Here is a 13924-nt window from a genome sequence, read left to right on the forward strand (position 1 = left end):
TGTGGCTTCAGAATGAATCACAATGAATTCTGCTTGTACTTTAGTAAATCAGGAATGAATTGTCTTGGGGTGCAGTCTGTTTAATCAGAAATCATTTATAGCCTTTTACAGAGTATTTAAATAAAATCAAAGGATAAACTATTTCAGCATGTACATGAAATAAGAAAGCAAGCTGTGCAAGGTATACTTAGCACTTCTAATTTGTAAGTAAATAGATTATTCACATCTTGTGAGTAGCTTGACGTGCAGCTGAAATTACCCAGCACATTTCAGGAAACCACCAGAATATGACAGATGATAATATTAAGCCATAATTGTGCCTTATTTTGAGTGAGTTCCTCAATAGAAAGGCTTTGTGTGTTTCCCTGCTTGTTTTAGTAAATTAAGTTGATATTTCAATTGAATTCTTCAAGTAGATCTTTTTAAAATACTAATCCTAATCTAAAATATACCCCTAGTGTTCATGTTAGACGTGTCACTACACATACTACAAAGCAAATGTTTTCACAGCTGTGTATCTTTCTGTTTAAAATGTTCTATATGCTCATCTAAACAGTGTTACTTCCTCCTTAAGGAACTTGCTTTCAAAGTAAACTTTGTTCTGATCCTATTTATCAAACAAATCACAAAGATTGAACATTCTGATGATAATATTGCTGAACGGGGTTTCATTTTCCAGGTTTGGCACACATAGAGAATAAACTTTGTACTCATCATAACTGGAGTGCTGATGTGCTGCATCAGTTCTGGCCTAGAGTAGACCCGGAATACCTTCAACCAGCAGATGTAGTGGAGATGGCTGTCCTGGTAAGAGTTTTTCATTTATTTTCAATTGGGCCAATTAGTGCATTGTCAGCTCAGAGAAGGGGACAAAGTCCCTGCTCTTGTGGGAGTCAGTTCCCTATTTTTATGGCTCAGTGAAAGGTAAGATAGGATGGAAGTTGCAGTTACGTTGTGCTGAGTAATTAAAATTGTTTCCTAAATGAAAGACACATAGTATGTCTGGAAGGGAGACAGTTTAAATATTTTTACTTAATGGATATTAGTACATGTGGAGATTTGACAGACAACTGTAAGCAAGTGCAGTGCAGCAAAAACCATGATGCAGATACATACAGGTCACTCCAGATTTTTAGCCTGTCAGACCATTTATGCTCTTGACTCTGTACAAAAGTGTAAAATGAGGTGACCTTTCTTGTGCTACCTGTAGTGCTGTGGTTGCCTATTGCAACCAATTATGAGCAGGTTGCAGTTGCTTCCATTTTTGCCAAACTGTTTCCTGTCTGCCTCAGGCAGAACTTCTGGCAAATTTCAACCAAGCGTATTTCCAGGTATGAGGTTTAGGAAAATCAGGTAGTTTTTTCTAATGTTAGAATTATATTCCAGGTCCTCTTTAAGCTTTAAAACCTTTGAGGTTTATGGAAGGAGCTGGCAGTTCAGTAGAAGAGTTGACCTGTAACTACATGTAGCTGACCTGTAATTTCCCAAAATGTGTACATGCACAATATGGTTTACCATCTTTTTTTCCTACATCTCTATCTAGTCTGTACTCAGCATGCCTGCAAGCATCACAAAGTTTTGTCTTTATATGATATGCAGTAGCAGCGAGTGCCACTGTAGGCCACAGAGGAACTGTGGGACTTGGAGTCAGATGGGTCAGATCCATGGGTAGTGTCTGAGCTTTTCTATTAGCTGATTCACAGTCAGCTTGAATTCAGGTCCTCTGTGCTCAGGCATTGTGATGGTCTGCAAATACACAGCTGCATCTTACAAACCAGCAGTGCTCCTGTCTTTTTCATTGCTCACCGGAAAAACCTTTCATATATCATGCAAACATACTCAGCATCAGTGCTTTAGCTTAAACATTTTTCTGTGTCTCTGGATATCCTGGATTTTGAATGAGATGGCTCCAGAAGTAGTGGCATTCAGTCCTTTAAAACTGCATGATCTGAATGTATGTGTGTGAGAAACAGAAACAGTGCATTTCATTTGGTTTTTAACTGCTGCATTCTCGTAGCTCATTTGGGTAAAAGGAGTAGGCTGTGCAGTTATGCATCCAGCTAGGTTTTTTTGTTGTTTTGTTTTAAGATGGAAAGAAGTTGGTTAGATTTAGGGGTAGCTGAGTTGCTGTAGATTTCCTTAATCAGAAGTATCCTTGCAAACAGTTTCATGTCTTGCCAGATCTCTGAGCCAGTACACTTGAACAGAATGGAAAATGCTGCTAAGTGCACTAATTTCTCTAATGTTCAAAGTATATCCTTAGCAGTGGCCACAGATTATGTCTTGGAGGAAATTTTAGTTGTTCTCTTCCCAAACCAAAGACAGACTTGTGCTGTCTGGGTTAACAACAGACTTCAGGCTAATGTTCATTGTCATTTTTCCACTTTTCTTAATATTTTTTTTGTAAGTGCTATGTAGTTTTTAAATACCAGTAAAAGAATCATATAACCACAAAAGCTTCACTTAGATGTAATTACTTTCCTCAAGCTTAAAATAAACCTTTGCCTTCCAGTACAGCTAGGAAACACCTTAGATTTCTGTATTCAGTTTAGGAGGAAGCTATGCATGAGAAACTGTGTAATTATAGAAACTTCTCTGCAGTTGTGTTTAAAGCAAATGTTTTTCAATATGTTTTTAAAGTAAAAATTTTAACAGCACAAAGAAAATTCTGTCCTGGGTGCTTTCAGGACTGTGCAACTAAGCATAAGAAAGCCTAAACATGACTGATATTTTTCTGCTTACATTGGAACTTTCTTCTCAAAAATAGAAAAGAGAAAAATAAAGATAAATTTTGCTTTAAGCAGTCATTGTGAAAATGATTTTTGTTTCTCATGCTGATTGACTTGGTCAAAACTATAGCCTTGTATAAAAGTCCTATAATAACAGAATCATCAATCACCATATATTCAATTCATGGAATATTCTGATGTGTGCAAACACCTTTCCTAGGCCTGCGGAAATAAGTGAATCTTAAAAAAGAGAGACAAGTTCCTTTTAAAGACTATTTCTTAATAATAATGACTGTGGGACTGCCTAGCTTGCTCCCCAAGAGTAAGGTAAAAGGGGCATACATAGAAGCAGTGACAAACCATTATGAAAAATGTGAATATTTTACAGTCATGTGACCACTGCAGGCTTTTGTAAGGCTGTAAAAAGAAATTGCCTCTGTTAAAAGAAGAAACTCAAAAGTAAGGAGGAACTGGTTAGTTGCAAAGAGGCAGTGTCTCTTCACAAGGCTGCACAGTCAAGCTGAGTCTTTGGGCCACAACCCTATTCTTCTCAAGACCTCAAACTGCCTCAGGCTGCCAGCAATTTGCCTGCTGAGATTATTTTTTTTTCTCTTGACACAAGATACTTCATTATTTCCTGTCTGTGCCGGAGTTATGTCTTTCCATATTTAACCCAAGGCAGAGAAATGAACCAACTCTCTGCACCCTTGGCTGATACAATATAGATTGCGTACAAGAATGACATTTAAACTTAACGGAGATGCATATGTGTCTGTTGATGTAAATATTATCTCAAAGTTGAATAATTCTCATTTTCCTGCTCTTATATTACGTCCTAACATGTATTGTTAACACTGTGAAAGATCTGACCTGAGTGTGGAGTCAACATTTCATGTTGTCAGCACTCTTAACAACGTTCCTCACATTGGTGGTGCAGAACTGTTAACAGCTGCAGTCTTACCTCTGCTTTTTTGAAAACATAAGCTAAGTTTGCATCATTTTAGTGCTTCTGAGTATGAGGAAGGCCTACAACTGCATAGACACTTAATTTCCTTTTTACTTCTCCAAAGGATTATGAATAAAGAGTCTGTCCTAAAAAAAAAACCTCAAACAGAAAAGCAGAAGGGAAATCAGGAGCTTCCTTTCTCAGCAGAAGAAAAGACTCAACCTCACTTGAGGTTGCAATTTTCTGTGAAGGTTTTTCAGAGAAACAAGGCTGCTAGCACCCACATTTCTGGCGCTGGCACTTTTATGAGATGTTAATGAGGGATGTGCTGCTGGTCTAGTGAGATGCAGAGAGCTGGAGGCATAGCCAGAGATGTATGCCCTGAGGGGAACCTAACACCTCAGCTAAAAGAATATATGAATAGGGCACTTGTTAGATGCTCTGTTTGGTCAGACCTGCAGATGACTTTTTGTGTTTTGGAAAAGCATTGATATAATTGACTCTGCACCATCATACCTTTATTATACTGAAAACCATTCTGCAAATACGTGCTGAAATCGTAACCAATTTGATGCAGTTCACAGTGCTGCATGTGAGAAGGTATGGGCAGATACTGTGGGAAGCACACAGGGGCTGCCTGGGCTCCTCAACCTTTCTGGGAAAACACAACTGCTGAAGTCGTTTATTTGCTGCTGATCTAGCCTAGTTGTCTTTTCTGTTGGGAACAACACCAACTAGGCTACCTGCATCTGTACACTGGAACATAATAGTTTGCATGGATGAAAGTAAATGACATTGAGATGACCTGGCTTAGTTTTGAATGGCAGTCTGTGTGTCCTAGCAGCAAGCCCACAAGCTTGCTTCATATTCTCACCGAAGCTGTACCAGGTTTGATTATTGCTATTTTCTTTTTTTCCCATGGAACATTTTTCTTCTCTAAAGTGCCAAGTCAAAAAGAACTACTTGTGTGTTTTGTTTTGTTTTGTTTTCACAGCAGCTTTAAGAATGAAATGCTCTTGTTTTTCAAAGGATTTGTTTCGCATGAGGCACTAAAGGTGAAGCTTAACAGACAGACGTGATAACCAGGTTATGGATGCAGACAAGAATAATTAAAAGTCTGCTTACATTATCACTGCAAATTAATGTCAAGACTAGTCAGAAACCAGAAATGACTCATCCCAGCTGCATTTGAGACTTCATCTTGTTCCTTAAAAGGCTGTCTCATCTTCCTCTCTCAGAGAACTGCACAGATTGTTTTGTGTTAAATAAAATACAAATCAGGTAACTGAAGCAGGTCTCTCCCATCTGTGGTATGTTGCATCCACGTATCCTGGATTAGAAAAAACAAACAAGCTTTGTGCTTTTTTTTTTCTTAGGTCCAAGCTGTATGAAGCAACTTATGTTACTTTTAGGAGATTGAAAAATAGTCACAATGGTGTTCAAAAAAGAAAAGATTTGCAGTATCTGCAGGAGATTCTCGAGCAACCACATAATTTGACTGAACTGGATTAAAAATGTCATAATATTTAATTTGCTAAAATGTAGGATTAGTGTTATTTACACTAATTCATAGAAGGTACTTTGTATAAATCTGAAAGCCTTTTTAATTGTGAATTCTGTTATTTCCAGAAAAGGTACTCAATAGGACTCAGTACTCTGTACATTATCTAGCCTTAATAGATGACAGAAAGTAATTACAGTATCACTTTATGCTGATTCCTACTGAAGGCTTTACTCAGTTTTACTTCAGTGATTCTGCCCTGCTGGTGCAGAAATTGCTCTGAAAACAGCCAAACACAGGAAAACATTACCTTAAGAGGAGTTGTCATCTTTGTGGTTAGGTTGGCTTAATGACTCATGCTTCTAGTAAGAGTACAGCATTACAATGAGCTAAAGCCTATATTTTTTTAATGAGTTATGAAGAATCCTTTGAATATATCTTTTCAGCCACAGATATTTTTATTTTACTATATCCTGCATATCTCTTTATTCAGCCTGTGCTGCTATCTTGTTTTCAAGCTTAAAAGATCACCACACTACATAGTCATGCAATGCTCGCTACCTTCAAAAAGCAATACTTCCTGTGGCTACTTAAATTTTGCTTGAGTATCCTGAGTCACATTTTTATTTTCTTCTGCTATTCTAGAGGGCCAGAGGTATGGGAAATTTTATCCTCTGCTTTGAAAGTTTCATACTGAGGCAAAGACTGTTTGATCCACATTTTTCTCCGCATGTAATGAGATGAATTGCATTCAGGAGATGAAAGAGTATAAATCAGTCTCATAACTTCTGCTTTTTTCTTGTTCTCATGTTTCTGTTTTCCAGATCAATAACAAAGCATGCGGCAAAGTTTTTGTGCCCCAGCAAGCAGCCCACAATTTTGAAGAAGTGCACGAGCTAGTTCTTCAAAGTGAACTTGGAGCCAAGCATCTCCAGGGACGAACCATTAAAAAGGCCTTTCTGTCTCCAAGAACTGCCCTTATCAACTTCCTAGTGCAAGAGTAAGACTTTGCTGGGCTGTGAAAGAGAACTGGAATCTTTCAGGATGGAAACAATTCAGGATAGCAGTGATGGCTGTTAAAATCTCGTAAGAGTGGGGGAGAAATGTTAAGAAAATTAGGTTGCTGCTGAATCTTCATTCCAACATGGAGAAATCTACCGAATTAAAGTTTCTTATCAAGTCATTGCAGGATGCCGTTTGTCCGTATTCTCTGGGAGTGTAAGAAGGAAATACAGAAGAACTGAATAATTGTAAGAGAATGTAAGTGTTGTAAAGCACGTGGGTTTTAGGTCAGCCTCAGGAATCTATCATCTTATTTGAAATTTGGCTTGGACAAATGCAGAGGCATAAGTATGATTCCAGAACTAAACAGCTGCCCCGAGTGTGTGCTACACCAGATGTTAGGTGTCAGTCCATCTTTGCTCCATGTATCCCACGTTTAGGTAACTTACCATTCATCAGCATTTTCTGTAGTGACATTTTCTTACAACTTAGTGTTGATTAGCACTGGCTAGTGGCATTATTCGTAAGAAATAGCCAGAATGAGGTGATTTGATCTATTTCACATGCATTTCAGAGGCAAGCCAAGAGAACAGTCAGATGATTTAGCTGAGCCCTGCCTTAGCCAGGATCCTCCTTACTTGCTGGCATATTTTTTGTCGGTTCATACATGAGAGAGTCAAATTCTGCAAAGTGCCAACAGCTGTTTCTGCACAGACCAAGTGGGAGTGACTTCCCATTCAGAGACTTTGGGGGCAGTTGAGCAAGGGACAAGTCAACTGCTGGTAACAGCAGTGAAGGCAGCCAGCGTGTCTTTTCTTTCCACTCTTAGTTTTTATAGTGCCTAGATCGTAAAACTTCAATTACCATTCGTTGTTTTTGGCTCTTTGATCATTTGTTTGTTTCTGAGGAGTTCTTTAAGTAGCAATAGCACTCATGTTTCTAAAAATCAGACGTCTATAAAACATAAAGCTTTTTTCATGCCTCATTCCAGCCATGTTATTTGCAGACTGTTACATCCACGTGGAAATGCTTATTGTATTTAGCAAGTGCTTGAAAAAGGTTTTCTAAAGAGACAGTTACGGGGTTCATTGTGTGAGCACGCCTTTTCTTTAACAGCCGTTAAATCCAGCCATTTATGAGCCCTTCTGACAGTTAAGACAAGAGAGCTAGTCAAATAGAGAGGTCTGTTAACCCTCCAGTCCAACAGCCATCCAGTGCCTAAGACTAAAAGAAAAGCAACGAACATCTCCCACTGAACAATGTTTAAGTCCAAGGGATCCTGAGCAAGTAAGATCAAGATCGATTCTTTGAAGTGTCAGCACTAAGGGATACTAAAAATCAGTTTGGTTTTATGTGTTATATGTAGCAAAGATTTAAATACGTAATGGAGATTCCAGACTCGGTTAGCAGAGTAGGTGCTACACTTTCCTCAGTGTGCAACAAAACTCTTCTGATTTCTGCTTCCTTGTGGACCACACTGATACACATTTTCTCTTCCGCAGTCCTTAGAATGAAGATACAGTCTTTGCAGTTAAAGACTCCCTAAATCTTAGCCACAAAGGAATGCATTCAGACGTTTAAACACAGCCCTTCAGTTGGAGTTAAAATAATTTGAATTCCAATGTCTGCCTGACATATATGTTGTTATAAATTGATAAAACTCCTGTTCACAAGTCCCTAAAAGAGAAAAAAGAGATCCTTCAGAGTAAAATTTGTAGCCCAAGCACATTCCTGCCTTCACTGTGTAAAAGTTTAACGCTCCGTATGGAACCATTCAGACAGAGATTTTCTTTGGAGAAAGGTGACATGTTTGGTGTAAAAAAATAAAAATAATAATTAAAAAAACAACAAAAAGCACACACAAAAAAACCCCAACTCGTAATATTTTCAGGGATGAGGAAAGATATTGTAAGCCCTACAGCCCTATGATGCCTTTAAACAAAAGCTGCAGTCATTACAGGGCTGAGCAGCAGACCACAGTGTTTACTGCTGTTGGTACTGGTTATATTTGCTCTTGCAGGAGGAAGAAGTGAGTTGTAGATGTCACTTTGATCCAGGCAAGAAGGAAAATATGGAATGGAGTCTCGATGCTGGAAAAAGGAAAAGTAACAAATAGTGTTTCCACTGAAAGCATATGGTCAGAATTCATGCCAGTGTGTTTACAGTAAGTTTAAATTCAGTGTGGTCTGGAGGATACAAAAAGGTTTTGAAAAAGGGAATGTGAGAGATGATGTGGAAAGTGTGACAGAGCCTAATCCCCCTGCAGGTGTGTGTTTGAAGGGTGGCAGAGGTGCCAGCTGCAGAGTTTTGTGGTTGTCCTGACGCCTGTTGAAAGTTTTCATGATGTTGACCTGATCTGAAGCATGATTGCCATTTGTCTTACAGTAACTGGGACTTAACAAGTTTGTTCTGTGCCTAGATTGGACTGACCCAGGCTGTTATTCTGCCTCTTCAAAACAACTTACACAGATGTCTGCCATTTATCTAACAGCTGTTACTTGTGTACAGATGTATCTGCGCATTGAAGGCGGTGTAAAACACTGTCACAGACTGTGTACTCCTGAAGAGCTCGCAGTCAAACAGGACGGGAGTTTTAAATCCGGGAGGGGATATTTGAGAAGTGAAAGGGGAAGGTGCTGGTGGCAGTCCAGGTGCACAGTGCTAGTCCCTCGCATTAAAGTGGATGGGGTGCCGCTGTCATTCCGTGAGGAGATGAGCCAAAGGAGGTGCAAGAGGCTTGCTAAACCCAGCAGGATGGGCCCAGCACGGTCTGCTCCAGGAAAGCCAAGAAAGAGGTCCATGATACGGAAGGTATTCTTTCTGCATTGTGACACTCACTTTACCCCAAAACCATGATGAGGTCACTGCAATGATTGGAAGACATCGCAGCTCAGGAACAAATGTTCTTAAGCACGAGCATTCATAGTTGACGCCGGTGACTGAGATGATGTTTGTGAGCCAGTGCTGCTTTGCAATGAGGCAGCAGGGCTTTTTCCATCACGTTAAGGACCAGTGCTGCACCTCAGGTCCCTAGCGAAGGCAACACTCTAGCCAGAGTGCCCTACCTGTGCTCCACACGAAAGGCTCTGCAGGGGCATTGCTGAACAAGCACTTCCATTTTCCAAACCCATCAACAGAATCCAAAAACAGAGGTTTGATGGAAAGAATGAAATCCGTTATCTGTCTCTGATTTACCGGGTTAAAGTAATGCCTCAGAACTGGCATCTGGTTAATGATGGCTTTTTCTAACCTGACTTTGAAAAAGCCTGTTTGTTTCTTCTGGAAGCAAAAATTCTAGATAACTCAGGTCATACAGTCTCTCTGCTTTGCCTTCAGTTAGCATAAAGCCTCACAGAAGGCTGTTCCTCTGCTCTAGGCTTTTGGCAATTGACATGAACTGCAAAGAATGTTCATTATCACTTTGCCAGTTGCTCTTTCCTTGGTCAATGTGCAGTTTATAGGGCTTTTCTAAAAGCTTTGCTGTAAGTGAGGAAGGGGAGAGAAATCACAGGTGGTTTTTTTCTGTTTTGCAATACTTCTTACAGTTTATACAGAGGGTGTTGGCTTAATTTATATGCATCTACTGATTTTTAACAGCGCATACTCTGTGGCTGGATGCTTTTTCTGGTCCACTTTTCAGTCCCCCCCCCCCGATTACGATCTGTGTTAATTTCGTATCAAAGCACTGCACTGTAAGAGAAATGTTGGATGTGAAGGCAGATACGTCACCGGAACCCAAATGGTGAATGCATCTGTGACATGCAGAGGAAAGGTGGGTTGTTTTTTTTTCCCCTTTTCCTGAATAAAGGGACTTACTGATACTACAAAGCATTTCACAGTTCACTGAGCCCATCTGTCCCACGAGGCCCAAAGTTACACAGAGCCTTTTCTTGAAGCTCTTTTCTCACTCAAGTATGCACTAGGCAGGGCAAATTCGTTCTGGGCAAGTGCAGATCTGGTTTTGGCCCAGGGGAGCTGCACACCAGCATCATCTGCCTTGTAAAATTAGCTCCACTTCTCTGCGTAGTCAGAGAGTTTGAACAGCTGAAAGCAAGTATTTTCCTGGGATTATGAATCTCATCAAAACACCTTGCAATACTGAACGTGGGGGACATTTCCTCTGGTGCTCATCCAGGCTGGGTGCAAGAGAAGAGCCCACAGACACACCTAGGGTTCTGAACTTCCCTATCTGTGAGCAGTGGCTTCCATGGGCCAGAAGGGAGTGTGAAAGGTCCAGGGTTGTCCCAATACACCCACCTTCAGCTGCCAGAAGAAACACAGGCTGCTGAGCAATGGGAGTTGCTCTCCAGCCGCTCAGCATGCTGCCAGTGAGGTGCTGAATACATACAGTCGGAGCAGCTGTAGGGGATCCAAGGCACACTGCTCTGGAATAATAAACACAGGACAAATAACCAGGGCAGAAAAGAGAGCGATTTAATAACAGCAGCATGACACTGCTGGCACTGGTGGCCTGGTTTTGTTTCGGAAGAAAATTAAGAGAACTGGTGTAACAGGAAATTATTTTCTGCTACAAAGGGAAATCAATTGTTTTTAAATACTCGGCAGTATAATTAGCAAATCTTACTAATTGCTGCATAATAGAAATACAAGCATGCCTTGCTAGGCTGGCTAAGCCAAGAAAGTATTGTGAAAAAACCGTAGAAGCTTTCAGAAATGAATATTTTTCTTAAGTACGTCTCCATCCCTGGAGATCCGTGTGGCTGGATGGAATAGCAAGGGTGCAATAAAAATATATTCTTCCCAATTTTCCCATGTGAAAGAGCGCTCAAAAACATCTGTTAGTCAGAGAGATCCTTCTAGGACACGCACAGAGGGCCGGGTGGATGCACTGGCTGCATCCACTCAGCCCCACTCAGCCGCACTCCGCTGATGACTAATGGCAGGATGTCGTCGGCGTGCGGTGCTCCTCCAGCCTGGGATTACTAAAGGCCACGCGTGTTAGCTGAGCAGGTCACCATGCTGTTTGTGTTAGGGAGCTGATAAAGAGCAGGGAAACGGAGCTGGAAACGTCTCCAGATGAGTTTTTGTCCCAATGGAAGGCGCTTTTCAGTAGAAAACAGAAAAAAATAATAGGTTGTTTCTTGCTTGTTAAGTAGGTGTAGGGAAGAGGAAAACCAACAAAGCCCCCAGCAGCATGTAGGAGTAACTCTGAAGCCACCGAAAGCAAGTGTTTGGCCCGGTGGGCTGAGGGCAAAGGGAGACCACGTGAACACCCTCTGCCCATGGCATTTGCTTTATCTGCTTCTGCCTGAGCTCCTGTTGGGTTCTCAGTGATTTTTCAGCACTACTCTCGTTGCATGAAGCATCTTTACTGCCCCAGAAAGCTGTCCCTAGGCTGCCCCTGGCCCTTCTGTGCCATTAGCACTAATTAAATGGCTCTTAGTGTAATTTACTGCAGAGAGCATGCCATGTAACAGGCAGCTGTAGTGCAATTGAAGCAAAAAGAAATCAGTCAGGCACTGTTCTTGGCCTTGTTCTGAGGGATGCATGCACTCAGGTGGGCCCCAGCCTCCTCATTCTCCCCTTGGGCTGTGTTGGGGCAGGGGCAAGAAGCCTGGTAGAGGACACCTTTATCCCTGTGATGTGATCCCTTATCAGCCACACGAGAACAGGTGCACAGGTGTTTTCCTTGTGCAGTGGCTGGGCTGCATGTGGGCATAGCAGGACCAGCTCCAAAGGGTGGCTGGGCAGGGCACCTCAACAGCCCAAAATTTCACCTGCCCCAGAGTTTAGCCCTGTGTCTTTGGAGGAGCACTGCTCACCCCACAGCAGCAGCTCAGCACGAAGGGCACCAGGGTGCCAGGGGTGGCATAGCCCTTCCTGACCTGAGCTCCTTGGGGGTTAAATATGGAGGGAAGAGGGAGGAGGCAGGCTGGGCAGGCCTCCCAGAGGAATGCAGAGGCCCCTGGGGCAGCCTGGGGAGGAACAATATCTCCAAAATGCTGCATTCCAGCAGAGTTTTCAGAAGGTGGAGGCTGAGGTTTGGCCTCTCAACACTGACGAAGTCCCCGTCAGCAGCCTGGTAACAGCCTTCCTATCCCACAGTCTCCTGGCCTCACCTCCCCTGCTGCCACTGCCTCTTTCCATCCACCCCCCTCCACCACCCACCTCCTGGAGGAGCCTGAGGCTTTCCACAGGAAAACAAAAAAGAAGGGAAAAAAAAAACAATCAGTTTTCTCTTTCTCTCCAGAAAAGGGTAGACTGCTGTGTTGGAATGAACAGTGCTTCCTCTATCACTATGAAAGCCCAAGGCATACTTGCCTGGCAGCACTCGGTGGTGTCCTTCCAGCACAACACACATGGCTCATGGTCATTCATTGTATGGAGACGCAGACTCAATGCTTGTAAACCAACAACTTCACCCTTTGTGAGGGATAAACCCAGCTACACCACTGCAAGGAGAGGGAAGCACCTCACCTATTCTCACCTATTCTGCTGCACAGAAATACCCAGGTCAGTGCTGGGTTCTCCCATGGCATCCTCCAACAGAGCTGTACTTCCAGGCAGAGTGAAGGCAGTGAGTGGTCAGCATTATAAGGCATGAGCAAATACAGTGTGAATGCAGGGAATATGCTGCAATCCGTAAGCCTTTCCCAAGGGAGCTAACACGGAACAAACGAGCACTGGCTTTTCTTCCACGGATTTCATTTACAATAAGTCATTTCAAGTAAGCACATACGTTTTGGCCTTGTACTATGACATCAGTTGCGAACCCCTTCACTCCTCAACAGGCGCAGGCTGTAAAGCTCACAGGAACTGTGACAAATTGGGCTGGTATCAAATTGCAGCATCAGGGTGTGCGAGGCAGTGCAGCGTTACACCTCCACTCTGATAGAAAGTTCAAGTTAATCATCTGTTCGCTTGGGAGTATCCCTGGCCCAAACCTCACTGAGTATAAACATGAGCACAGAACCTCAGAGGTACCTTCCTGCCCTGTGCTCACCGAAACCACGGCACATCAGGCCCCGAAATAAATGCCTGTGAGTCACTTGGATGTGATTCCTCACAACGGGGAGCTCGTAATCACAGCGCATGCTCATGTGTACAGATCCTGGAGCGAGGCCAAGTGCAGCTTCATGGTTCGGTGTCTGAAGGTCTTCAGCAGGGTTTTCCACACTGTCTGTGCATGCATTGTTCTTCCCACAGCTGATTTTATCCTTTGGCATAGGAAGGAAATGTACTTTGCATGGCTGCAAAGGTCAGCGGTGTCAGCGCAGCAGCTCAGCAAGAAGGCCGCTCCCCCCGAGGTGAGGGCTCCTGCGGGCCCAGCGGTAAAACATCCCACAGATGTTAGCTCAAAGATAAAAAGTAGAGGCAGAAAATGTGTGTGCGACCCTTACAAAAGAAGGTCGGAAAAAGCCCTGATCTGAGCGAAGTCACAGATTCTTCCTTGCTTTGTTTTTGAAAGCTGAAAATAGATACTTCTCTTCCAAAGCTGATACTTCTATTCCAAAATACTTCTGTCCCACCAAAGGGTTTGTTTCCTAAAGCTCTCAGGGGCCTCAGCTTGATCTGCAGGAAAAAAGCAGCAGGCACAAGCCAGGTCTGCACTGCCCTGGGTAGAAGCCTGCCTTCACTTTGCATCCTTGGGAGAGGAGGAAGGAAGGTGTGAGGGCTCTTTGCCTGTGAACATCATAGATTCCTCCCAGGGAAAAACAGTGGGGTTTATGCCACCATCCATCTACTTGCTGTTCTGTTTTCTAATTCTCTCAAGTCACAGAAATG

General features: G+C 42.5%; 1 protein-coding gene across 3 annotated transcripts in view; it reads left to right on the forward strand.

Annotated features, from left to right (window-relative positions):
- The window catches only part of LARS2 (leucyl-tRNA synthetase 2, mitochondrial), a 79330-nt gene extending 70836 nt beyond the window's left edge, over positions 1 to 8494 (forward strand). For 2 of the 3 annotated variants that reach the window (XM_065753727.1, XM_065753728.1), the window contains exons 20-21: positions 680 to 807; positions 6001 to 6931. In XM_065753727.1, the coding sequence (XP_065609799.1) occupies positions 680 to 807; positions 6001 to 6180 (308 nt within the window). In that variant the 3' untranslated portion in view covers positions 6181 to 6931. Of the gene's footprint in view, positions 1 to 679; positions 808 to 6000; positions 6932 to 8198 lie in introns of those variants that run through there. The other variant, XR_010623221.1, reaches the window with a different exon arrangement.
- The last annotated feature ends 5430 nt before the right edge of the window (positions 8495 to 13924 follow it).

Source organism: Cyrtonyx montezumae, unplaced genomic scaffold, assembly GCF_038088225.1.
Source record: "Cyrtonyx montezumae isolate F1298 unplaced genomic scaffold, pur_monq_1.0 scaffold_8, whole genome shotgun sequence".
NCBI lineage: Eukaryota > Metazoa > Chordata > Aves > Galliformes > Odontophoridae > Cyrtonyx > Cyrtonyx montezumae.